The sequence below is a fragment of the Salmo salar genome, chromosome 28, assembly GCF_965601325.2.
Source record: "Salmo salar chromosome 28, fSalSal1, whole genome shotgun sequence".
Lineage (NCBI taxonomy): Eukaryota > Metazoa > Chordata > Actinopteri > Salmoniformes > Salmonidae > Salmo > Salmo salar.
This window is the reverse complement of record NC_138318.1, coordinates 40,711,306-40,739,109: the sequence shown is the minus strand read 5'-3', so window position 1 is coordinate 40,739,109 and position 27,804 is coordinate 40,711,306. Positions and strand designations below refer to the sequence as shown.

The window sequence follows — 27,804 nt, the reverse complement described above, 5'->3', positions numbered from 1 at the left end:
CACACACCCTGTGTTTCATGAAGACAGGGACAGAGACGTAGATAGCCTTGACGCTAACCCGAGCCATAGGCCCCCCCATTGGAAAAGCTAACCGCTAACCTATAACCGCTAATCTGGTATTAGCTCCCTGGTAGAAGAAGACAGGATTAAGATGAGAGGTGGTTTAGCAGCAAACAACCTGCTTTTCATTGTGTGATCGCATCGCTCCAGGGAAGGACCCGGGAACGAAGAAGCGGGAACGAAGAACCGGGAACAAAGGACCGGGAACAACGGACCGGGAACGACGGACCGGGAACGAAGAACCGAGAGGAACCACCATCAACATGAGAGCTGTCCAGAACTGTATGGTCCTCCTCGTCACACTACTCTTCCTCGCTTCATGCTGTAAGGACTTTCTCACATCTTCTGTTGTGTTGTTTGCCTTGTAGCTTTCTGGTCACCACGTTGCCCTCTTCTTATGCTTTTCATCCTTCATCCCTTTTTATCATGTTGTTCATCTGTTCCCATCTCAGCCTTTGGTCACTTGTTTTCCTTCCTTTGTCTTCTACTTCATATTTTTCTTCTGTTTCACCCTTCTCTTCTTCATTTCTCTCTCTCTCTCTCCTGGGTCCATCTCTCTCTCTCTCTCTCTCTCTCTCTCTCTCCTGGCCCCTCTCTCTCTCTCTCTTTCTCTCCTAGCCCCCCTCTCTCTCCTAGCCCCCCCCCTCTCTCTCCTAGCCCCCCCCCCCTCTCTCTCCTAGCCCCCCTCTCTCTCCTGGCCCTCTCTCCTAGCCCCCCCTCTCTCTCCTGGCCCCCCCCCTCTCTCTCCTAGCCCCCACTCTCTCTCCTGGCCCCTCTCTCTCTCTCTCTTTCTCTCCTAGCCCCCCTCTCTCTCCTAGCCACCCCCCCTCTCTCTCCTGGCCCCCCCCTCTCTCTCCTAGCCCCCCCTCTCTCTCCTGGCCCCCCCTCTCTCTCCTAGCCCCCCCCCCCCTCTCTCTCCTAGCCCCCCCTCTCTCTCCTGGCCCTCTCTCTCCTGGCCCCCCCTCTCTCTCCTAGCCCCCCCCCTCTCTCTCCTGGCCCCCCCCTCTCTCTCCTAGCCCCCCCTCTCTCTCCTGGCCCCCCCTCTCTCTCCTGGCCCCCCCCCCCCCTCTCTCTCCTAGCCCCCCCTCTCTCTCCTGGCCCCCCTTCTCTCTCCTAGCCCCCCCCTCCCCCTCTCTCTCCTAGCCCCCCCTCTCTCTCCTGGCCCTCTCTCTCCTGGCCCCCCCCTCTCTCTCCTAGCCCCCCCTCTCTCTCCTGGCCCTCTCTCTCCTAGCCCCCCCTCTCTCTCCTGGCCCTCTCTCTCCTGGCCCCCCCCTCTCTCTCCTAGCCCCCCCTCTCTCACCTGGCCCTCTCTCTCCTAGCCCCCCCTCTCTCTCCTAGCCCCCCCCCCTCTCTCTCCTGGCCCTCTCTCCTGGCCCTCTCTCCTGGCCCTCTCTCCTGGCCCTCTCTCTCCTGGCCCCCCCCTCTCTCTCCTAGCCCCCCCTCTCTCTCCTGGCCCTCTCTCTCCTAGCCCCCCCTCTCTCTCCTAGCCCCCCCCCCTCTCTCTCCTGGCCCTCTCTCCTGGCCCTCTCTCCTGGCCCTCTCTCCTGGCCCTCTCTCCTGGCCCTCTCTCCTGGCCCTCTCTCTCCTGGCCCTCTCTCCTGGCCCTCTCTCCTGGCCCTCTCTCCTGGCCCTCTCTCCTGGCCCCCCCCCCTCTCTCCTGGCCCTCTCTCCTAGCCCCCCCCCTCTCTCTCCTGGCCCTCTCTCCTGGCCCCCCCCCTCTCTCCTGGCCCTCTCTCCTGGCCCTCTCTCCTGGCCCTCTCTCCTGGCCCTCTCTCCTGGCCCTCTCTCTCCTGGCCCTCTCTCCTGGCCCTCTCTCCTGGCCCTCTCTCCTGGCCCTCTCTCCTGGCCCCCCCCCCTCTCTCCTGGCCCTCTCTCCTAGCCCCCCCCCTCTCTCTCCTGGCCCTCTCTCCTAGCCCCCCCCCTCTCTCTCCTGGCCCTCTCTCCTGGCCCTCTCTCTCCTGGCCCTCTCTCCTGGCCCTCTCTCCTGGCCCTCTCTCCTGGCCCTCTCTCCTGGCCCCCCCCCCTCTCTCCTGGCCCTCTCTCCTAGCCCCCCCCCTCTCTCTCCTGGCCCTCTCTCCTAGCCCCCCCCCTCTCTCTCCTGGCCCTCTCTCCTGGCCCTCTCTCCTGGCCCTCTCTCCTGGCCCTCTCTCCTGGCCCTCTCTGCCTTGCAAAACCTCTTGCCTCTGTCTTGTTCTCTCTGCCTCCTACCCTCTTCAGCTTGACTTATTCCACTGTTGTTTACCGCTGTTGTCCATTTTAAATGACACCCTTGAAATGAATCTTCATACTCTTTTTACAAACTCTTTAGTGGACGAAGTGGAATTAAATGTCTTTGTTATAGTTTTGGCCTCTGAAAGTATGCAGTTACCCATAACCAAGACAAACACTGTGCTGTTTGTTATGTAAATGATGGCAGCCATGTGAACACTGTGCTGTTTGTTATGTATTTGATGGCAGCCATGTGAACACTGTGCTGTTTGTTATGTAAATGATGGCAGCCATGTGAACACTGTGCTGTTTGTTATGTAAATGATGGCAGCCATGTGAACACTGTGCTGTTTGTTATGTAAATGATGGCAGCCATGTGAACACTGTGCTGTTTGTTATGTAAATGATGGCAGCCATGTGAACACTGTGCTGTTTGTTATGTAAATGATGGCAGCCATGTGAACACTGTGCTGTTTGTTATGTAAATGATGGCAGCCATGTGAACACTGTGCTGTTTGTTATGTAAATGATGGCAGCCATGTAAACACTGTGCTGTTTGTTATGTAAATGATGGCAGCCATGTGAACACTGTGCTGTTTGTTATGTATTTGATGGCAGCCATGTAAACACTGTGCTGTTTGTTATGTATTTGATGGCAGCCATGTAAACACTGTGCTGTTTGTTATGTATTTGATGGCAGCCATGTAAACACTGTGCTGTTTGTTATGTAAATGATGGCAGCCATGTGAACACTGTGCTGTTTGTTATGTAAATGATGGCAGCCATGTAAACACTGTGCTGTTTGTTATGTAAATGATGGCAGCCATGTAAACACTGTGCTGTTTGTTATGTAAATGATGGCAGCCATGTGAACACTGTGCTGTTTGTTATGTATTTGATGGCAGCCATGTAAACACTGTGCTGTTTGTTATGTATTTGATGGCAGCCATGTGAACACTGTGCTGTTTGTTATGTAAATGATGGCAGCCATGTGAACACTGTGCTGTTTGTTATGTAAATGATGGCAGCCATGTAAACACTGTGCTGTTTGTTATGTATTTGATGGCAGCCATGTGAACACTGTGCTGTTTGTTATGTAAATGATGGCAGCCATGTGAACACTGTGCTGTTTGTTATGTAAATGATGGCAGCCATGTGAACACTGTGCTGTTTGTTATGTATTTGATGGCAGCCATGTAAACACTGTGCTGTTTGTTATGTATTTGATGGCAGCCATGTAAACACTGTGCTGTTTGTTATGTAAATGATGGCAGCCATGTGAACACTGTGCTGTTTGTTATGTAAATGATGGCAGCCATGTAAACACTGTGCTGTTTGTTATGTATTTGATGGCAGCCATGTAAACACTGTGCTGTTTGTTATGTATTTGATGGCAGCCATGTGAACACTGTGCTGTTTGTTATGTAAATGATGGCAGCCATGTGAACACTGTGCTGTTTGTTATGTAAATGATGGCAGCCATGTAAACACTGTGCTGTTTGTTATGTATTTGATGGCAGCCATGTAAACACTGTGCTGTTTGTTATGTAAATGATGGCAGCCATGTAAACACTGTGCTGTTTGTTATGTATTTGATGGCAGCCATGTGAACACTGTGCTGTTTGTTATGTAAATGATGGCAGCCATGTAAACACTGTGCTGTTTGTTATGTATTTGATGGCAGCCATGTAAACACTGTGCTGTTTGTTATGTAAATGATGGCAGCCATGTAAACACTGTGCTGTTTGTTATGTAAATGATGGCAGCCATGTGAACACTGTGCTGTTTGTTATGTATTTGATGGCAGCCATGTAAACACTGTGCTGTTTGTTATGTATTTGATGGCAGCCATGTGAACACTGTGCTGTTTGTTATGTAAATGATGGCAGCCATGTGAACACTGTGCTGTTTGTTATGTAAATGATGGCAGCCATGTAAACACTGTGCTGTTTGTTATGTATTTGATGGCAGCCATGTAAACACTGTGCTGTTTGTTATGTAAATGATGGCAGCCATGTAAACACTGTGCTGTTTGTTATGTATTTGATGGCAGCCATGTAAACACTGTGCTGTTTGTTATGTATTTGATGGCAGCCATGTAAACACTGTGCTGTTTGTTATGTATTTGATGGCAGCCATGTAAACACTGTGCTGTTTGTTATGTAAATGATGGCAGCCATGTAAACACTGTGCTGTTTGTTATGTATTTGATGGCAGCCATGTAAACACTGTGCTGTTTGTTATGTATTTGATGGCAGCCATGTAAACACTGTGCTGTTTGTTATGTATTTGATGGCAGCCATGTAAACACTGTGCTGTTTGTTATGTATTTGATGGCAGCCATGTAAACACTGTGCTGTTTGTTATGTAAATGATGGCAGCCATGTGAACACTGTGCTGTTTGTTATGTAAATGATGGCAGCCATGTGAACACTGTGCTGTTTGTTATGTATTTGATGGCAGCCATGTAAACACTGTGCTGTTTGTTATGTAAATGATGGCAGCCATGTAAACACTGTGCTGTTTGTTTTGTATTTGATGGCAGCCATGTAAACACTGTGCTGTTTGTTATGTAAATGATGGCAGCCATGTGAACACTGTGCTGTTTGTTATGTAAATGATGGCAGCCATGTAAACACTGTGCTGTTTGTTATGTATTTGATGGCAGCCATGTAAACACTGTGCTGTTTGTTATGTATTTGATGGCAGCCATGTGAACAAAGCAAGAACCATCTTAGTAGTTTTACCACCATATGTCTGTCCTCTAACAAGCGTTCAATCACACCGGCTGATCTCCTAATAGGCCTATGGGCTGATCATACAAGTGTGTGTGTGTGTGTGCGTGTGTGCGTGCGTGTGTGTGTGTGTGTGTGTGTGTGTGTGTGTGTGTGTGTGTGTGTGTGTGTGTGTGTGTGTGTGTGTGTGTGTGTGTAACAGGGATGATTGGGGCTCAACATGTCAACACTGTTAACAGGAACTGAAGCAACACAACAAATCAGCTCGTGAACCTTTTTGTTTTCTGTGGTAAATTATTCTAAAAAGGTAAGGAGCTGTTCTCTCTGCTACAGCACGGCAAGCAGTACCGCACTGAGAACATAGACTGTTCTCTCTGCTACAGCACGGCAAGCAGTACCAATATAGTCTCCACATTGACTCTGTACCGGTACCCCCTGTATATAGCCTCCACATTGACTCTGTACCGGTACCCCCTGTATATAGCCTCCACATTGACTCTGTACCGGTACCCCCTGTATATAGTCTCCACATTGCCTCTGTACCGGTACCCCCTGTATATAGCCTCCACATTAACTCTGTACCGGTACCCCCTGTATATAGCCTCCACATTGACACTGTACCGGTACCCCCTGTATATAGCCTCCACATTGACTCTGTACCGGTACCCCCTGTATATAGCCTCCACATTGACTCTGTACCGTAACATCCTGTATATAGCCTCCACATTAACTCTGTACCGGTACCCCCTGTATATAGCCTCCACATTGACTCTGTACCGGTACCCCCTGTATATAGCCTCCACATTGACTCTGTACCAGTACCCCCTGTATATAGCCTCCACATTGACTCTGTACCGGTACCCCCTGTATATAGCCTCCACATTAACTCTGTACCGTAATACCCTGTATATAGTCTCCACATTGACTCTGTACCAGTACCCCCTGTATATAGCCTCCACATTAACTCTGTACCGTAATACCCTGTATATAGCCTCCACATTGACTCTGTACCGGTACCCCCTGTATATAGCCTCCACATTGACTCTGTACCGGTACCCCCTGTATATAGCCTCGACATTGACTCTGTACCGGTACCCCCTGTATATAGCCTCCACATTGACTCTGTACCAGTACCCCCTGTATATAGCCTCCACATTGACTCTGTACCGGTACCCCTGTATATAGCCTCCACATTGACTCTGTACCGTAACACCCTGTATATAGCCTCCACATTAACTCTGTACCAGTACCCCCTGTATATAGCCTCCACATTGACTCTGTACCAGTACCCCCTGTATATAGCCTCGACATTGACTCTGTACCGGTACCCCCTGTATATAGCCTCCACATTGACTCTGTACCGGTACCCCCTGTATATAGCCTCCACATTGACTCTGTACCGGTACCCCCTGTATATAGCCTCCACATTGACTCTGTACTGGTACCCCCTGTATATAGTCTCCACATTGACTCTGTACCAGTACCCCCTGTATATAGCCTCCACATTGACTCTGTACTGGTACCCCCTGTATATAGCCTCCACATTGACTCTGTACCGGTACCCCCTGTATATAGCCTCCACATTGACTCTGTACCGGTACCCCCTGTATATAGTCTCCACATTGACTCTGTACCGTAATACCCTGTATATAGTCTCCACATTGACTCTGTACCAGTACCCCCTGTATATAGCCTCCACATTAACTCTGTACCGTAATACCCTGTATATAGCCTCCACATTGACTCTGTACCGGTACCCCCTGTATATAGCCTCCACATTGACTCTGTACCGGTACCCCCTGTATATAGCCTCCACATTGACTCTGTACCGGTACCCCTTGTATATAGCCTCCACATTGACTCTGTACTGGTACCCCCTGTATATAGTCTCCACATTGACTCTGTACCAGTACCCCCTGTATATAGCCTCCACATTGACTCTGTACTGGTACCCCCTGTATATAGCCTACACATTGACTCTGTACCGGTACCCCCTGTATATAGCCTCCACATTGACTCTGTACCGGTACCCCCTGTATATAGTCTCCACATTGACTCTGTACCGGTACCCCCTGTATATAGCTTCCACATTGACTCTGTACCAGTACCCCCTGTATATAGTCTCCACATTGACTCTGTACCGGTACCCCCTGTATATAGCTTCCACATTGCCTCTGTACCAGTACCCCCTGTATATAGTCTCCACATTGACTCTGTACCGGTACCCCCTGTATGTAGCCTCCACATTAACTCTGTACCAGTACCCCCTGTATATAGCCTCCACGTTGACTCTGTACCGGTACCCCCTGTATATAGTCTCCACATTGACTCTGTACCGGTACCCCCTGTATATAGCCTCCACATTAACTCTGTACCGGTACCCCCTGTATATAGTCTCCACATTGACTCTGTACCGGTACCCCCTGTATATAGCCTCCACATTGACTCTGTACCGGTACCCCCTGTATATAGCCTCGACATTGACTCTGTACCGGTACCCCCTGTATATAGCCTCCACATTGACTCTGTACCGGTACCCCCTGTATATAGTCTCCACATTGACTCTGTACCGGTACCCCCTGTATATAGCCTCCACATTGACTCTGTCCCGGTACCCCCTGTATATAGTCTCCACATTGACTCTGTACCGTAATACCCTGTATATAGTCTCCACATTGACTCTGTACCAGTACCCCCTGTATATAGCCTCCACATTAACTCTGTACCGTAATACCCTGTATATAGCCTCCACATTGACTCTGTACCGGTACCCCCTGTATATAGCCTCCACATTGACTCTGTACCGGTACCCCCTGTATATAGCCTCGACATTGACTCTGTACCGGTACCCCCTGTATATAGCCTCCACATTGACTCTGTACCAGTACCCCCTGTATATAGCCTCCACATTGACTCTGTACCGGTACCCCCTGTATATAGCCTCCACATTGACTCTGTACCGTAACACCCTGTATATAGCCTCCACATTAACTCTGTACCAGTACCCCCTGTATATAGCCTCCACATTGACTCTGTACCAGTACCCCCTGTATATAGCCTCGACATTGACTCTGTACCGGTACCCCCTGTATATAGCCTCCACATTGACTCTGTACCGGTACCCCCTGTATATAGCCTCCACATTGACTCTGTACCGGTACCCCTTGTATATAGCCTCCACATTGACTCTGTACTGGTACCCCCTGTATATAGTCTCCACATTGACTCTGTACCAGTACCCCCTGTATATAGCCTCCACATTGACTCTGTACTGGTACCCCCTGTATATAGCCTACACATTGACTCTGTACCGGTACCCCCTGTATATAGCCTCCACATTGACTCTGTACCGGTACCCCCTGTATATAGTCTCCACATTGACTCTGTACCGGTACCCCCTGTATATAGCTTCCACATTGACTCTGTACCAGTACCCCCTGTATATAGTCTCCACATTGACTCTGTACCGGTACCCCCTGTATATAGCTTCCACATTGCCTCTGTACCAGTACCCCCTGTATATAGTCTCCACATTGACTCTGTACCGGTACCCCCTGTATATAGCCTCCACATTAACTCTGTACCAGTACCCCCTGTATATAGCCTCCACGTTGACTCTGTACCGGTACCCCCTGTATATAGTCTCCACATTGACTCTGTACCGGTACCCCCTGTATATAGCCTCCACATTAACTCTGTACCGGTACCCCCTGTATATAGTCTCCACATTGACTCTGTACCGGTACCCCCTGTATATAGCCTCCACATTGACTCTGTACCGGTACCCCCTGTATATAGCCTCGACATTGACTCTGTACCGGTACCCCCTGTATATAGCCTCCACATTGACTCTGTACCGGTACCCCCTGTATATAGTCTCCACATTGACTCTGTACCGGTACCCCCTGTATATAGCCTCCACATTGACTCTGTCCCGGTACCCCCTGTATATAGCCTCCACATTGACTCTGTACCGGTACCCCCTGTATATAGCCTCCACATTGACTCTGTACCGGTACCCCCTGTATATAGCCTCCACATTGACTCTGTACCGGTACCCCCTGTATATAGTCTCCACATTGACTCTGTACCGGTACCCCCTGTATATAGCCTCCACATTGACTCTGTACCAGTACCCCCTGTATATAGCCTCCACATTGACTCTGTACCGGTACCCCCTGTATATAGCCTCGACATTGACTCTGTAACGGTACCCCCTGTATATAGCCTCCACATTGACTCTGTACCGGTACCCCCTGTATATAGCCTCCACATTGACTCTGTACCAGTACCCCCTGTATATAGCCTCCAAATTGACTCTGTACCGGTACCCCCTGTATATAGCCTCCACATTGACTCTGTACCGTAACACCCTGTATATAGCCTCCACATTAACTCTGTACCAGTACCCCCTGTATATAGCCTCCATATTGACTCTGTACCGGTACCCCCTGTATATAGCCTCCACATTGACTCTGTACCGGTACCCCCTGTATATAGCCTCCACATTGACTATGTACCGGTACCCCCTGTATATAGCCTCCACATTGACTCTGTACCGGTACCCCCTGTATATAGCCTCCACATTGACTCTGTACCGGTACCCCCTGTATATAGCCTCCACATTGACTCTGTACCGGTACCCCCTGTATATAGCCTCCACATTGACTCTGTACCGGTACCCCCTGTATATAGCCTCCACATTAACTCTGTACCGGTACCCCCTGTATATAGCCTCCACATTGACTCTGTACCAGTTCCCCCTGTATATAGCCTCCACATTGACTCTGTACCAGTACCCCCTGTATATAGCCTCCACATTGACTCTGTACCAGTACCCCCTGTATATAGCCTCCACATTGACTCGGTACCGGTACCACCTGTATATAGCCTCCACATTGACTCTGTACCAGTACCCCCTGTATATAGCCTCCACATTGACTCTGTACCAGTACCCCCTGTATATAGCCTCCACATATACTCGGTACCGGTACCCCCTGTATATAGCCTCCACATTAACTCTGTACCGGTACCCCCTGTATATAGCCTCCACATTGACTCGGTACCGGTACCCCCTGTATATAGCCTCCACATTGACTCTGTACCGGTACACCCTGTATATAGCCTCCATATTGACTCTGTACCGGTACCCCCTGTATATAGCCTCCACATTGACTCTGTACCGGTACCCCCTGTATATAGCCTCCACATTGACTCTGTACCGGTACCCCCTGTATATAGCCTCCACATTGACTCTGTACCGGTACCCCCTGTATATAGTCTCCACATTGACTCTGTACCGGTACCCCCTGTACATAGCCTCCACATTGACTCTGTACCGGTACACCCTGTATATAGCCTCCATATTGACTCTGTACCAGTACCCCCTGTATATAGCCTCCACATTGACTCTGTACTGGTACCCCCTGTATATAGCCTCCACATTGACTCTGTACTGGTACCCCCTGTATATAGTCTCCACATTGACTCTGTACCAGTACCCCCTGTATATAGCCTCCACATTGACTCTGTACTGGTACCCCCTGTATATAGCCTCCACATTGACTCTGTACCGGTACCCCCTGTATATAGCCTCCACATTGACTCTGTATCGGTACCCCCTGTATATAGTCTCCACATTGACTCTGTACCGGTACCCCCTGTATATAGCTTCCACATTGACTCTGTACCAGTACCCCGTGTATATAGTCTCCACATTGACTCTGTACCGGTACCCCCTGTATATAGCTTCCACATTGACTCTGTACCGGTACCCCCTGTATATAGTCTCCACATTGACTCTGTACCGGTACCCCCTGTATATAGCCTCCACATTGACTCTGTACCGGTACCCCCTGTATATAGTCTCCACATTGACTCTGTACCGGTACCCCCTGTATATAGCCTCCACATTAACTCTGTACCGGTACCCCCTGTATATAGTCTCCACATTGACTCTGTACCGGTACCCCCTGTATATAGCCTCCACATTGACTCTGTACCAGTACCCCCTGTATATAGCCTCCACATTGACTCCTTACCAGTACCCCCTGTATATAACCTCCACATTGACTCTGTACCAGTACCCCCTGTATATAGCCTCCACATTGACTCTGTACCAGTACCCCCTGTATATAGCCTCCACATTGACTCTGTACCAGTACCCCCTGTATATAGCCTCCACATTGACTCTGTACCGGTACCCCCTGTATATAGCCTCCACATTGACTCTGTACCGGTACCCCCTGTATATAGCCTCCACATTGACTCTGTACCAGTACCCCCTGTATATAGCCTCCACATTGACTCTGTACTGGTACCCCCTGTATATAGCCTCCACATTGACTCTGTACCGGTACCCCCTGTATATAGCCTCCACATTGACTCTGTACCGGTACCCCCTGTATATAGTCTCCATATTGACTCTGTACCAGTACCCCCTGTATATAGCCTCCACATTGACTCTGTACCGGTACCCCCTGTATATAGCCTCCACATTGACTCTGTACCGGTACCCCCTGTATATAGTCTCCACATTGACTCTGTACCGGTACCCCCTGTATATAGCCTCCACATTGACTCTGTACCGGTACCCCCTGTATATAGCCTCCACATTGACTCTGTACCGGTACCCCCTGTATATAGTCTCCACATTGACTCTGTACCAGTACCCCCTGTATATAGCCTCCACATTGACTCTGTACCGGTACCCCCTGTATATAGCCTCCACATTGACTCTGTACCAGTACCCCCTGTATATAGTCTCCACATTGACTCTGTACCAGTACCCCCTGTATATAGCCTCCACATTGACACTGTACCGGTACCCCCTGTATATAGCCTCCACATTGACTCTGTACCGGTACCCCCTGTATATAGCCTCCACATTGACTCTGTACCGGTACCCCCTGTATATAGCCTCCACATTGACTCTGTACCGGTACCCCCTGTATATAGCCTCCACATTGACTCTGTACCGGTACCCCCTGTATATAGCCTCCACATTGACTCTGTACCGGTACCCCCTGTATATAGCCTCCACATTGACTCTGTACCGGTACCCCCTGTATATAGCCTCCACATTGACTCTGTACCGGTACCCCCTGTATATAGCCTCCACATTGACTCTGTACCGGTACCCCCTGTATATAGCCTCCACATTGACTCTGTACCGGTACCCCCTGTATATAGCCTCCACATTGACTCTGTACCGGTACCCCCTGTATATAGTCTTGTTATTGTTATTTTATTGTGTTACTTTTTATTATTTTTTACTTAAAATTATTTGGTAAATATTTTCTTCTTCTTCAACTGAACTGTTGGTTAAAGGTTTGTAAAGTAAAGCATTTCACTGTAAAGTCTACACTTGTTGTATTCGGCGCACGTGACTAATAAAGTTGAATTATATTTGTAGACGGATTGATTGAAAGGTTCTATTCCACAGCTAGCATACCTGATTTAACTAGGTCATTAAGACCTTTAAAATAGGTGAATCTGGTGAGTTAATTCAGGGATAAAACAACATTGTGAAACGTGTCCGCGGGGTCCATGAAGAGACGTTTGAAAACCACCTCTGTGCTGTCGTCTTTAGACGAGAGACTCTGCTGTTTACCTCTGTGCTTCGTGTGAAGACTGACGTCCCAGCAGGCTAAACTGGTTGCAGTGAAGTCATTCTGACGTCTTTGTGACGTCACGGTCGGGTTGAATAAGGTTTGGAAACCGACGTTTTGGAAAGCTGGGATGATGTGATGTCCTTTATACACATGGAGGGAATGGTGACCTATAAATACTTCTGCATGTGTCATAGCTGTTGTCTGTGCTTGGAATCATAACTCACAGTAACTCACCCTCTATCTGCCTCTATACCGTCTCTCTCTACCCGTCTCCCATCTCTCTCTACCCGTCTCCCATCTCTCTCTACCCGTCTCCCTCTCTCTCTACCCGTCTCCCTCTCTCTCTACCCGTCTCCCATCTCTCTCTACCCGTCTCCCATCTCTCTCTACCCGTCTGCCATCTCTCTCTACCCGTCTCCCTCTCTCTCTACCCCTCTCTCTCTACCCGTCTCCCATCTCTCTCTACCCGTCTCCCATCTCTCTCTACCCGTCTCCCTCTCTCTCTACCCGTCTCCCATCTCTCTCTACCCCTCTCTCTCTACCCGTCTCCCATCTCTCTCTACCCGTCTCCCATCTCTCTCTACCCGTCTCCCATCTCTCTCTACCCGTCTCCCATCTCTCTCTACCCGTCTCCCTCTCTCTCTACCCGTCTCCCATCTCTCTCTACCCCTCTCTCTCTACCCGTCTCCCATCTCTCTCTACCCGTCTCCCATCTCTCTCTACCCGTCTCCCATCTCTCTCTACCCGTCTCCCTCTCTCTCTACCCATCTCTCTCTACCCGTCTCCCATCTCTCTCTACCCGTCTCCCTCTCTCTCTACCCGTCTGCCATCTCTCTCTACCCGTCTCCCTCTCTCTCTACCCATCTCTCTCTACCCGTCTGCCATCTCTCTCTACCCGTCTCCCTCTCTCTCTACCCATCTCTCTCTACCCGTCTCCCTCTCTCTCTACCCGTCTCCCTCTCTCTCCTCCCGTCTCCCATCTCTCTCTACCCGTCTCCCTCTCTCTCTACCCGCCTCCCATCTCTCTCTACCCGCCTCCCATCTCTCTCTACCCGTCTCCCATCTCTCTCTACCCGTCTCCCATCTCTCTCTACCCGTCTCCCTCTCTCTCTACCCGTCTCCCTCTCTCTCTACCCGTCTCCCATCTCTCTCTACCCGTCTCCCATCTCTCTCTACCCGTCTCCCTCTCTCTCTACCCATCTCTCTCTACCCGTCTCCCATCTCTCTCTACCCGTCTCCCTCTCTCTCTACCCGTCTCCCTCTCTCTCTACCCATCTCCCATCTCTCTCTACCCGTCTCCCATCTCTCTCTACCCGTCTCCCATCTCTCTCTACCCGTCTCCCTCTCTCTCTACCCGTCTCCCATCTCTCTCTACCCGTCTCCCATCTCTCTCTACCCGTCTCCCATCTCTCTCTACCCGTCTCCCATCTCTCTCTACCCGTCTCCCATCTCTCTCTACCCGTCTCCCTCTCTCTCTACCCGTCTCCCATCTCTCTCTACCCGTCTCCCATCTCTCTCTACCCGTCTCCCATCTCTCTCTACCCGTCTGCCATCTCTCTCTACCCGTCTCCCTCTCTCTCTACCCATCTCTCTCTACCCGTCTCCCATCTCTCTCTACCCGTCTCCCTCTCTCTCTACCCGTCTCCCATCTCTCTCTACCCGTCTGCCATCTCTCTCTACCCGTCTCCCATCTCTCTCTACCCGTCTCCCATCTCTCTCTACCCGTCTCCCATCTCTCTCTACCCGTCTCCCTCTCTCTCTACCCATCTCTCTCTACCCGTCTCCCATCTCTCTCTACCCATCTCTCTCTACCCGTCTCCCATCTCTCTCTACCCGTCTCCCATCTCTCTCTACCCGTCTCCCATCTCTCTCTACCCGTCTCCCTCTCTCTCTACCCATCTCTCTCTACCCGTCTCCCTCTCTCTCTACCCGTCTCCCATCTCTCTCTACCCGTCTCCCATCTCTCTCTACCCGTCTCCCTCTCTCTCTACCCATCTCTCTCTACCCGTCTCCCATCTCTCTCTACCCGTCTCCCATCTCTCTCTACCCGTCTCCCATCTCTCTCTACCCGTCTCCCATCTCTCTCTACCCGTCTCCCATCTCTCTCTACCCGTCTCCCTCTCTCTCTACCCGTCTCCCTCTCTCTACCCGTCTCCCATCTCTCTCTACCCATCTCTCTCTACCCGTCTCCCATCTCTCTCTACCCGTCTCCCATCTCTCTCTACCCGTCTCCCATCTCTCTCTACCCGTCTCCCATCTCTCTCTACCCGTCTCCCTCTCTCTCTACCCATCTCCCATCTCTCTCTACCCGTCTCCCTCTCTCTCTACCCCTCTCTCTCTACCCGTCTCCCATCTCTCTCTACCCGTCTCCCTCTCTCTCTACCCCTCTCTCTCTACCCGTCTCCCATCTCTCTCTACCCGTCTCCCTCTCTCTCTACCCATCTCTCTCTACCCGTCTCCCATCTCTCTCTGCCCGTCTCCCATCTCTCTCTACCCGTCTCCCTCTCTCTCTACCGTCTCTCTCTACCCGTCTCTCTCTCTCTCCTCCCGTCTCCCTCTCTCTCTACCCGTCTCTCTCTACCCGTCTCCCATCTCTCTCTACCCGTCTCCCATCTCTCTCTACCCGTCTCCCTCTCTCTCTACCCGTCTCTCTCTACCCGTCTCTCTCTCTCTCTCTCTCCTCCCGTCTCCCATCTCTCTCTACCCGTCTCTCTCTCTCCTCCCGTCTCCCATCTCTCTCTACCCGTCTCTCTCTCTCCTCCCGTCTCCCTCTCTCCTCCCGTCTCCCATCTCTCTCTACCCGTCTCTCTCTCTCTCTCCTCCCGTCTCGCTCTCTCTCTACCCGTCTCTCTCTACCCGTCTCTCTCTCTCCTCCCGTCTCCCATCTCTCTCTACCCGTCTCTCTCTCTCCTCCCTACTCCCATCTCTCTCTACCCGTCTCTCTCTCTCTCTCCTCCCGTCTCCCATCTCTCTCTACCCGTCTCCCATCTCTCTCTACCCGTCTCTCTCTCTCTACCCGTCTCCCATCTCTCTCTACCCGTCTCCCATCTCTCTCTACCCGTCTCCCATCTCTCTCTACCCGTCTCTCTCTACCCGTCTCTCTCTCTCTCTCCTCCCGTCTCCCTCTCTCTCTACCCGTCTCTCTCTACCCGTCTCTCTCTACCCGTCTCTCTCTCTCCTCCCGTCTCCCTCTCTCCTCCCGTCTCCCATCTCTCTCTACCCGTCTCTCTCTCTCTCTCCTCCCGTCTCCCTCTCTCTCTACCCGTCTCTCTACCCGTCTCTCTCTCTCTCTCCTCCCGTCTCCCATCTCTCTCTACCCGTCTCTCTCTCTCCTCCCATCTCCCATCTCTCTCTACCCGTCTCTCTCTCTCTCTCTCTCTCCTCCCGTCTCCCTCTCTCTCTACCCGTCTCTCTCTACCCGTCTCTCTCTCTCTCCTCCCGTCTCCCTCTCTCTTTACCCGTCTCTCTCTACCCGTCTCTCTCTACCCGTCTCTCTCTCTCCTCCCGTCTCCCATCTCTTTACACGTCTCCCTCTCTCTCTACCCGTCTCTCTCTACCCGTCTCTCTCTCTCTCCTCCCGTCTCCCATCTCTTTACCCGTCTCCCTCTCTCTCTACCCGTCTCCCTCTCTCTCTCCTCCCGTCTCCCTCTCTCTCTACCCGTCTCCCTCTCTCCCATCTCTCTTTACCCATCTCCCATCTCTCTCTACCCGCCTCCCTCCCTCTCTCGCTACCCGTCTCCCTCCCTCCCTCCCTCTTTCGCTACCCGTCTCCCTCCCTCTCTCGCTACCCGTCTCCCTCTCTCGCTACCCGTCTCCCTCCCTCGCTACCCATCTCCCTCTCTCGCTACCTGTCTCCCTCCCTCCCTCCCTCGCTACCCGTCTCCCTCTCTCGCTACCCGTCTCCCTCCCTCCCTCGCTACCCGTCTCCCTCCCTCCCTCGCTACCTGTCTCCCTCCCTCCCTCTCTCGCTACCCGTCTCCCTCCCTCGCTACCCATCTCCCTCCCTCGCTACCCGTCTCCCTCCCTCCCTACCCGTCTGCCCCCCTGCCTCCCTTCCTACCCGTCTCCCCCATTCCTCCCTCGCTACCCGTCTCCCTCCCTCCCTCTCTCTCGCTACCCATCTCCCTCCCTCCCTTGCTACCCGTCTCCCACACTCCCTCTCTCGCCACCCATCCCCCTCCCTCGCTACCCGTCTCCCTCCCTCCCTCGCTACCCGTCTCCCTCCCTCGCTACCTGTCTCCCTCCCTCCCTCTCTCGCTACCCGTCTCCCTCCCTCCCTCTCTCGCTACCCGTCTCCCACACTCCCTCTCTCGCCACCCATCCCCCTCCCTCGCTACCCGTCTCCCTCCCTCCCTCGCTACCCGTCTCCCTCCCTCGCTACCTGTCTCCCTCCCTCCCTCTCTCGCTACCCGTCTCCCTCCCTCCCATCTCTCTCTACCCGTCTCCCATCTCTCTCTACCCGTCTCCCTCTCTCTCTACCCGTCTCCCTCTCTCTACCCGTCTCCCATCTCTCTCTACCCATCTCTCTCTACCCGTCTCCCATCTCTCTCTACCCGTCTCCCATCTCTCTCTACCCGTCTCCCATCTCTCTCTACCCGTCTCCCATCTCTCTCTACCCGTCTCCCTCTCTCTCTACCCATCTCCCATCTCTCTCTACCCGTCTCCCTCTCTCTCTACCCCTCTCTCTCTACCCGTCTCCCATCTCTCTCTACCCGTCTCCCTCTCTCTCTACCCCTCTCTCTCTACCCGTCTCCCATCTCTCTCTACCCGTCTCCCTCTCTCTCTACCCATCTCTCTCTACCCGTCTCCCATCTCTCTCTGCCCGTCTCCCATCTCTCTCTACCCGTCTCCCTCTCTCTCTACCGTCTCTCTCTACCCGTCTCTCTCTCTCTCCTCCCGTCTCCCTCTCTCTCTACCCGTCTCTCTCTACCCGTCTCCCATCTCTCTCTACCCGTCTCCCATCTCTCTCTACCCGTCTCCCTCTCTCTCTACCCGTCTCTCTCTACCCGTCTCTCTCTCTCTCTCTCTCCTCCCGTCTCCCATCTCTCTCTACCCGTCTCTCTCTCTCCTCCCGTCTCCCATCTCTCTCTACCCGTCTCTCTCTCTCCTCCCGTCTCCCTCTCTCCTCCCGTCTCCCATCTCTCTCTACCCGTCTCTCTCTCTCTCTCCTCCCGTCTCGCTCTCTCTCTACCCGTCTCTCTCTACCCGTCTCTCTCTCTCCTCCCGTCTCCCATCTCTCTCTACCCGTCTCTCTCTCTCCTCCCTACTCCCATCTCTCTCTACCCGTCTCTCTCTCTCTCTCCTCCCGTCTCCCATCTCTCTCTACCCGTCTCCCATCTCTCTCTACCCGTCTCTCTCTCTCTACCCGTCTCCCATCTCTCTCTACCCGTCTCCCATCTCTCTCTACCCGTCTCCCATCTCTCTCTACCCGTCTCTCTCTACCCGTCTCTCTCTCTCTCTCCTCCCGTCTCCCTCTCTCTCTACCCGTCTCTCTCTACCCGTCTCTCTCTACCCGTCTCTCTCTCTCCTCCCGTCTCCCTCTCTCCTCCCGTCTCCCATCTCTCTCTACCCGTCTCTCTCTCTCTCTCCTCCCGTCTCCCTCTCTCTCTACCCGTCTCTCTACCCGTCTCTCTCTCTCTCTCCTCCCGTCTCCCATCTCTCTCTACCCGTCTCTCTCTCTCCTCCCATCTCCCATCTCTCTCTACCCGTCTCTCTCTCTCTCTCTCTCTCCTCCCGTCTCCCTCTCTCTCTACCCGTCTCTCTCTACCCGTCTCTCTCTCTCTCCTCCCGTCTCCCTCTCTCTTTACCCGTCTCTCTCTACCCGTCTCTCTCTACCCGTCTCTCTCTCTCCTCCCGTCTCCCATCTCTTTACACGTCTCCCTCTCTCTCTACCCGTCTCTCTCTACCCGTCTCTCTCTCTCTCCTCCCGTCTCCCATCTCTTTACCCGTCTCCCTCTCTCTCTACCCGTCTCCCTCTCTCTCTCCTCCCGTCTCCCTCTCTCTCTACCCGTCTCCCTCTCTCCCATCTCTCTTTACCCATCTCCCATCTCTCTCTACCCGCCTCCCTCCCTCTCTCGCTACCCGTCTCCCTCCCTCCCTCCCTCTTTCGCTACCCGTCTCCCTCCCTCTCTCGCTACCCGTCTCCCTCTCTCGCTACCCGTCTCCCTCCCTCGCTACCCATCTCCCTCTCTCGCTACCTGTCTCCCTCCCTCCCTCCCTCGCTACCCGTCTCCCTCTCTCGCTACCCGTCTCCCTCCCTCCCTCGCTACCCGTCTCCCTCCCTCCCTCGCTACCTGTCTCCCTCCCTCCCTCTCTCGCTACCCGTCTCCCTCCCTCGCTACCCATCTCCCTCCCTCGCTACCCGTCTCCCTCCCTCCCTACCCGTCTGCCCCCCTGCCTCCCTTCCTACCCGTCTCCCCCATTCCTCCCTCGCTACCCGTCTCCCTCCCTCCCTCTCTCTCGCTACCCATCTCCCTCCCTCCCTTGCTACCCGTCTCCCACACTCCCTCTCTCGCCACCCATCCCCCTCCCTCGCTACCCGTCTCCCTCCCTCCCTCGCTACCCGTCTCCCTCCCTCGCTACCTGTCTCCCTCCCTCCCTCTCTCGCTACCCGTCTCCCTCCCTCCCTCTCTCGCTACCCGTCTCCCTCCCTCCCTCTCTCGCTACCCATCTCTCTCCCTCCCTACCCGTCTCCCCCCCTGCCTCACTCCCTACCCGTCTCCCCCCCTCCCTCGCTACCCGTCTCCCTCCCTCCCTCGCTACCCGTCTCCCTCCCTCCCTCTCTCGCTACCCGTCTCCCTCCCTCCCTCGCTACCTGTCTCCCTCCCTCCCTCTCTCGCTACCCGTCTCCCTCCCTCCCTCTCTCGCTACCCGTCTCCCTCCCTCCCTCCCTCCTACCCGTCTCCCTCCCTCCCTCTCTCGCTACCTGTCTCCCTCCCTCCATCCCTCGCTACCCATCTCCCTCCCTCGCTACCCGTCTCCCTCCCTCCCTCTCTCCCTCGCTACCCGTCTCCCTCCCTCCCTCCCTACCCGTCTGCCCCCCTCCCTCCCTCCCTACCCGTCTCCCCCCTTCCACCCTCGCTACCCATCTCCCTCCCTCCCTCTCTCGCTACCCGTCTCCCTCCCTCCCTCCCTCTCTCGCTACCCATCTCTCTCCCTCCCTACCCGTCTCCCCCCTGCCTCCCTCCCTACCCGTCTCCCTCCCTCCCTACCCGTCTCCCTCCCTCCCTCTCTCGCCCTACCCGTCTCCCCCTCCCTCTCTCTCCCTACCCGTCTCCCTCCCTCCCTCCCTCTCTCTCCCTACCCGTCTCCCCCCCTGCCACCCTCCCTACCCGTCTCCCTCTCTCCCTACCTGTCTCCCTCCCTCCCTCTCTCTCCCTACCCGTCTCCCCCCTCCCTCCCTACCCGTCTCCCCCTTCCCTCCCTACCCGTCTCCCCCCCTCCCTCCCTCGCTACCCATCTCCCTCCCTCCCTCCCTCCCTCCCTCCCTCCCTCTCTCCGCTACCCATCTCCCTCCCTCTCTTCCTGTTCTAACGCTGACAGTCTTTCCCTCTCTTTCTCCAGGTGAAGCCCTACGATGCTATACATGCATGGGCTTTGATGATGAGGACTGCAATCGACAGGGCTCCACAACCTGTCCAAGCCACTCTGACGCTTGTGCTGTGGTCCGAGGACAAGGAAGTGAGTTACAGTGAGTGTGTGTGTGTGTGTGTGTGTGTGTGTGTGTGTGTGTGTGTGTGTGTGTGTGTGTGTGTGTGTGTGTGTGTGTACTTGACAAGCTGTTCTGTCTGGACCACCAGGCCAGACACAGCAGGGAGTTGGGGGGGCTTCCCATGGGACAGGAAAATATTTAACAAGAGATAAACAGAGACTTCAGACAAGGGTCTTAATTAGGTTCATCATCTGTTTGTTCTTGCTGTCGTTGCATTACATTCCTAAACGGTGTTAAATGTTGATAATAAAACATTATAAAGCGGTCATACAAGGTCATGACAAGCCTTACAATGCATTAAATCAGTATCATGTAAATCAATATACCTGCAGGTACAAAATGTTACCCTGTGTTTTAGCAAAGACATTTATATGTTTCTCTCCCTCTGCTCCCTCACTCCCCCTGCTCCTCTCTCTCCCCTTCTCCCCCCCTGCTCTCTCCCGCCCCCTGTCTCTCTCCCTCTGCTCCCTCGCTCCCCCTGCTCCTCTCTCTCCCCTTCTCCCCCCCTGCTCTCTCCCTCCCCCTGTCTCTCTCTCCCTCTGCTCCCTCGCTCCCCCTGCTCCTCTCTCTCCCTCTGCTCCTCTCTCTCCCCCTCTCTCCCCCGTTCTCCCTGCTCTCCCTCTGCTCCCCCTCTGCTCCTCTCTCTCCCCTTCTCCCCCCCTGCTCTCTCTCTCCCCCTGTCTCTGCTCCCCCTCTGCTCCCTCTCTCTCCCTCTGCTCCCTCTCTCTCCCCCTGCTCCCTCTCTCCCCCGCTCTCCCTGCTCTCCCTCTGCTCCCTCTCTCTTTCTCTCATGGTCTCTCAGGCGGAGTGATGAAGTCCTGCTCCTACAAGTCTTTCTGTAGCCAGGCCAACAGTCAGGGTTACAGGTTGCCAGGGGTCAGATTTCACTGCTGTTTCTTTAATGACTGCAACGTGACAGGAAACACATCCAATCTGGGAGGAAGTCTCAGCTACCCGCTACTCTTCCTACCCCTGTTCCTCCACTGGATACCAATCTAACTACCTATCCCAATCTAACTACCTATCCCAATCTAACTACCTATCCCAATCTAACTACCTATCCCAATCTAACTACCTGCTACTCTTCCTACCCCTGTTCCTCCACTGGATCCCAATCTAACTACCTATCCCAATCTAACTACCTATCCCAATCTAACTACCTGCTACTCTTCCTACCCCTGTTCCACCACTGGATCCCAATCTAACTACCTATCCCAATCTAACTACCTATCCCAATCTAACTACCCGCTACTCTTCCTACCCCTGTTCAACCACTGGATCCAAATCTAACTACCTATCCCAATCTAACTACCTACTACTCTTCCTACCCCTGTTCCACCACTGGATCCCAATCTAACTACCTATCCCAATCTAACTACCTATCCCAATCTAACTACCTATCCCAATCTAACTACCTGCTACTCTTCCTACCCCTGTTCCTCCACTGGATCCCAATCTAACTACCTATCCCAATCTAACTACCTATCCCAATCTAACTACCTATCCCAATCTAACTACCTGCTACTCTTCCTACCCCTGTTCCTCCACTGGATCCCAATCTAACTACCTATCCCAATCTAACTACCTATCCCAATCTAACTACCTGCTACTCTTCCTACCCCTGTTCCACCACTGGATCCCAATCTAACTACCTATCCCAATCTAACTACCTATCCCAATCTAACTACCTATCCCAATCTAACTACCGATCCCAATCTAACAACCTATCCCAATCTAACTACCTATCCCAATCTAACTACCCGTTACTCCTCCTACCCCTGTTCCACCACTGGATCCCAATCTAACTACCTATCCCAATCTAACTACCTATCCCAATCTAACTACCTATCCCAATCTAACTACCTATCCCAATCTAACTACCTATCCCAATCTAACTACCTATCCCAATCTAACTACCTGCCGACTGACCGGCCGGAGTGCGATGGGGTCAGGTGACCCCTGTTCTACCATCCACCTCAATATAGGCAGACGTCCTTATCCCATCCTTCTCTAACTAATTCCTCCACTCTCTATTACTCAAACCCAAACCCAGGTGTAGGTTACACCTGTCCACCTGTCTACCTGTCCCACACCAGCGTTTCTTTCATTCCTCAAGCAACAACATTACATACATGCCAAAACGCGCTTGTGCATGTTAGCGTAATATACAGTGTCATAAGATGTAAAGATCTTAAAGAACTAAAAGATCTGAACTGGTTTCAAATGGAATAATTTACAGTTAACCTGGACAGGTGTAGGTTATACCTGTCCAGGTAGACACGGGTCTTTTCCCCGAGGCCTATTCATCCCACTGGTCTGAATGTGGTGTGTGAAGTATTATGGAAGTATGAAGGCAACCCGTCTGTCTAGAGAGGCTAACAGCAGTAACATCTCGGGCTTCTAGAAGGAACCATAAGCCATTTAGGTGATGTGGCCAGGTGCTTTAAACTACCAAGCTCATTAAGTATTCCCAATTTTTTGTTTTTTTACTGGTGGACTGTTACTGTGAGTGAAGTGGGGGGAGGGATGAAGACAGAGAGAAAGAGAGAGAGAGAGAGAGAGAGATAGACTGAGGGAAGTCAAGAAGGGAATGAAAGAGATACTACAGGAAGGAACTCTGTTGAATGGAATGAGAGATATGGACAGGCAAACTGTACAGTAGGTTATCTTGTCATTATCTTGTCATCTTGTTCTGAATCTGATTTGGAACTCATGCTAAGACAGAGATGCCATGCAAAGTGTGTAGAATGAGAGTCACTTGCACAGTCTCAGTTAGCCTGGTCTCATTTCTGTTTGCGCTGTCTTGTCAACTCTAATGACCGTCTAAGAGTTGCCAAGACAGCACAAACAGATCAGGGACCAGGCTACAATCGTGCACCTTTTAAAGTAAAAGAGGTTCATCAATAAATAAATCTAACAAGAATTCAACATTTGCTATTATGCTTTTAGCTTTTATTAAATAGACAAAAACCCTTTGAAGAAGGAAGGAACTGAAACTTTAATTAGGAACTGTATGGTGTTCCGTCTGTTGGAGTATTGAGGAGCTGAGCTGTCAAATGTAAAACGCACGAGATATGATGTAAACTACACAACGCCTTGTTTAATATTGTTCTCCTCTGTAGTCAGCTGTAAATACATTCAATAAAACAGTCTGTATTTCCATCGTGTGGGTCTTTCATTTCAGAGAATATATGTATATGTATGTATGTATGTATGTATGTATGTATGTATGTATGTATGTATGTATGTATATATGTACATGTATGTATGTATGTATGTATATATGTATATATGTACATGTATGTATATATATGTATATATGTACATGTATGTACATTTACATTTACATTTAAGTCATTTAGCAGACGCTCTTATCCAGAGCGACTTACAAATTGGTGCATTCACCTATAATATCCAGTGGAACAACCACTTTACAATAGGGCATCTAAATCTTTTAAGGGGGGGGGTTAGAAGGATTACTTTATCCTATCCCAGGTATTCCTTGAAGAGGTGGGGTTTCAGGTGTCTCCGGAAGGTGGTGATTGACTCCGCTGTCCTGGCGTCGTGAGGGAGCTTGTTCCACCATTGGGGTGCCAGAGCAGCGAACAGTTTTGACTGGGCTGAGCGGGAACTGTGCTTCCTCAGAGGTAGGGAGGCGAGCAGGCCAGAGGTGGATGAACGGAGTGCCCTTGTTTGGGTGTAGGGCCTGATCAGAGCCTGAAGGTACGGGGGTGCCGTTCCCCTCACAGCTCCGTAGGCAAGCACCATGGTCTTGTAGCGGATGCGAGCTTCGACTGGAAGCCAGTGGAGAGAGCGAAGGAGCGGGGTGACGTGAGAGAACTTGGGAAGGTTGAACACCAGACGGGCTGCGGCGTTCTGGATGAGTTGTAGGGGTTTAATGGCACAGGCAGGGAGCCCAGCCAACAGCGAGTTGCAATAATCCAGACGGGAGATGACAAGTGCCTGGATTAGGACCTGCGCCGCTTCCTGTGTGAGGCAGGGTCGTACTCTGCGAATGTTGTAGAGCATGAACCTACAGGATCGGGTCACCGCCTTGATGTTAGTGGATTGATGTATATATGTGTATATATATATATATATATATATATGTATATATATATATATGTGTGTATATATATATATATATATGTATATATATGTGTGTATATATATATATGTATATATATATATATATATATATATATATATATATATGTATATATATATATATATATGTGTGTATATATATATATATATATATATATATATATATATATATATATATATATATATATATATATATATATATATACACATTTGTGTATATATGTGTGTGTATCTTTAAGAAAATATTGCCATAGGATGGATCATCAATAGAGATGTATAAGAATGGTAAGCATATTAAAACAAAAACACAATTTTAACCAATGTGTTCTAACTTTATTACATTGATAACAGACGTATTACAGATTTATAAAATATCTATACTAATTAATTCACAAACACCCCCTTATAAATAATTTAAATTTAAACCACTATAGCCTTAATTTGTAACATATCACACATTCATATATATTTCAAATTTGGTCAAAGGTCAAAAGTCAAGTTCCCCCCTATTATACCATTTGAAAGGTTGAAACAAGGTGCTCAAGTCCAGACAGACATAATTTGCTAAACAAAAAAGAGGAACACACAGGGGTGAGGTCAGCTACGTTTCAATTCAGGAAGTAAACTGGAATTTCAAATTTACGGCATAGAAAATCATTAAGGAAAATTGGAACAGGTATGTCATCTCTCTTCTTGAATTGACTGAATCAAAATGGAATTGACCCAAACCTAATATGACTGTAATAAAGAGGGATTCTGAGCAGTTTCCTGTGCAGATACATGAAAGGCTTAACCAACCCACAGGAGATAGCGAAGGAGAACCAAACAGACATGGCTAGCCCAATATCTATGTAACCTTCAAAAAGGCACTTGTTTTTTTCGAATTTCCAATTTAGATGCAAAAATAAAATAAAAAAGAGATGTATTTTCATTACCGGAAAATGTTGTACAACCTAGACAATTCCATTTAGATTTCCAATTTTGATGCCAAAACTAAAGAAAAACAAGCCATTTTCTCACTTTCCCATGTCAGATTCCGATACCAAAAAAAACGGATAATTAGGCTGTTTTTCTCATCTTTCATTGTACCACGAAGACAAAACCTTCTTTGATTCAGTCAATTCAGGAAGTAAACACATTCCAATTCATTTTTGGAATTTCAGTTTACTTCCTGGATTGACTGGTCAGCAGCACTATTTGACTGTAAAGATGTGGATTCTGGGCAGTTTGGGTTCCTGTTAGATGACACGATGAAATAGTAAAGCGTCGTTCCTCGTTTATTTGAATCTGAAATCAAACAACTGTTTTAGTTTTTAGTTTTTTTGTCCAAAGGAAATATTAAATAACGAGAAACGGAATAATGATTTTGATCATTCGAACGTTGTGTTTTTAATTATCGGTTCTTGTTCGACCCGTGCATCGTACGTGTCACGTCTGCTCCCGATCCCTCAAGCTCAAGGTCGCCAGGCTGCCCATCATTACGCACACCTGTCACCATCGTTATGCGGATTTCATCGCTTCATTGGACTCACCTGGACTCCATCAAGTCATTGATTGTCCTCCCCTATATCTGTCACTTCCTCAGTTTCATTCCCGTGTCTGCATTGATGTTGTTTTGTTTCTCCAGACGTCCAGACGCTGTTCTTGTTAAGTTTCATGTGTAATTATTATTAAATCTTCACCCTGTACTTGCTTCCCGTCTCTGGTTACGGAACCATCACAGTACGTTTTGGCCAAATAATAAAGAAAAAGACAATTATAAATTGGTCGTTCTTCAGGTTTTTGATCTTACGTATTATGTAATTGAATAAACAGGTAAATGTTATTTATAGATTTTATTCCAATGATTTGATGATTGACAATCACTGTAGTGGGTCATGTGACCAGTCCTGTGTCAGTGAGACAGTCACTTCCACCACTTATACAACTTGAATGACTAACCTGTAGCCTACATACAGTGCCTTTGGAAAGTATTCAGACCTCCTGACTTTTTCCACATTTAGTTATATTACAGGCTTATTCTAAAATTGATTAAATAAATAATCCTCAGCAAGCTACATACAATACCCCATAATACAGGTTTAGACATTGTTGCACATTTATTACAAATAAAAAACTGAAATAGCTTATTTACATTAGTATTCAGACTCTTTGCTATGAGACTCAAAATTGAGCTCAGGTGCATCCTGTTTCCATTGATCAGCCTTGAGATGTTTCTACAACGTGATTGGAGTCCACCTGTGGTGAATGAAATTGATTGGATACGATTTGGAAAGGCACACACCTGTCTATATAAGGTCCCAAAGTTGACAGTGCATGTCAGAGAAAAAAAACCAAGCCATGAGGTCGAAGGAATTGTCCGTTGAGCTCCGAGACAGGATTCTGTTGGCACAGATCTGGGGAAGGGTATTAAAACAATTATGCTGCATTGAAGATCCCCAGGAACACAGTGGCCTCATCATTCTTAAATGTAAGACGTTTGGAACCACCGAGACTCTTCCTAGAGCTGGCTGCCCGGCCAAACTGAGCAATCAGGGGAGAAGGGCCTTAGTCAGGGAGGTGACCAAGAACCTGATCGTCACACAGACCGAGCTTCAGAGTTCCTCTGTGGAGATGGGAGAACCTTCCAGAAGGACAACCATCTCTGCAGCACTCCACCAATCAGGCCTTTATGGCAGAGTGGCCAGACGGAAGCCACTCCTCAGTAAAATGCACATGACAGCCCACTTGGAGTTTGCCAAAAGGCACCTAAAGGACTCTCAGATCATGAGAAACAAGATTCTCTGGTCTGATGAAACCAAGATGAAACTCTTTGACCTGAATGCCAAGCGTCACGTCTGGAGGAAACCTGCCACCATCCCTACAGTGAAGCATGGTGGTGGCAGCATTATGCTGTGGGGATGTTTTACAGCGGCGGGGACTGGGAGACTAGTCAGGTTTGAGGGAAAGATGAACGGCGCAAAATACAGAGAGATCCTTGATGAAAACCTGCTCCAGAGCGCTCAGGACTTCAGACTGGGGGTGAAGGTTCATCTTCAAACAGGACAACGACCCTAAGCACACAGCCAAGACAATGCAGGAGTGGCTTGAGGACAAGTCTCTGAATGTCCTTGAGTGGCCCAGCCAGAGCCCAGACTTGAACCCGATCAAACATCTCTGGAGAGACCTGAAATTCGCTGTGCAGCAACGCTCCCCATCCAACCCGACAGAGCTTGAGAGGATCTGCAGAGAAGAATGAGAGAAACTCCCCAAATACAGGGGTGCCAAGCTAGTAGTGTCATACCCAAGAAGGTACCCCTTGTATATAGTCTCACTATTGTTATTTTACTGCTGCTCTTTAACTACTTGTTACTTTTATTTCTTATGCTTA

At 50.5% G+C, this 27,804-nt stretch overlaps 1 protein-coding gene across 1 annotated transcript; it reads left to right on the top strand.

Annotated features, from left to right (window-relative positions):
• Positions 1-2: 2 nt before the first annotated feature.
• LOC106589987 (CD59 glycoprotein-like) lies at positions 3-23,489 on the top strand. The gene is made up of 3 exons (XM_045710433.2): positions 3-384; positions 20,180-20,296; positions 21,130-23,489. Exons 1-3 carry the CDS (start codon positions 324-326, stop codon positions 21,324-21,326), a joined length of 375 nt encoding a protein of 124 aa, XP_045566389.1. The 5' UTR covers positions 3-323; the 3' UTR covers positions 21,327-23,489.
• The last annotated feature ends 4,315 nt before the right edge of the window (positions 23,490-27,804 follow it).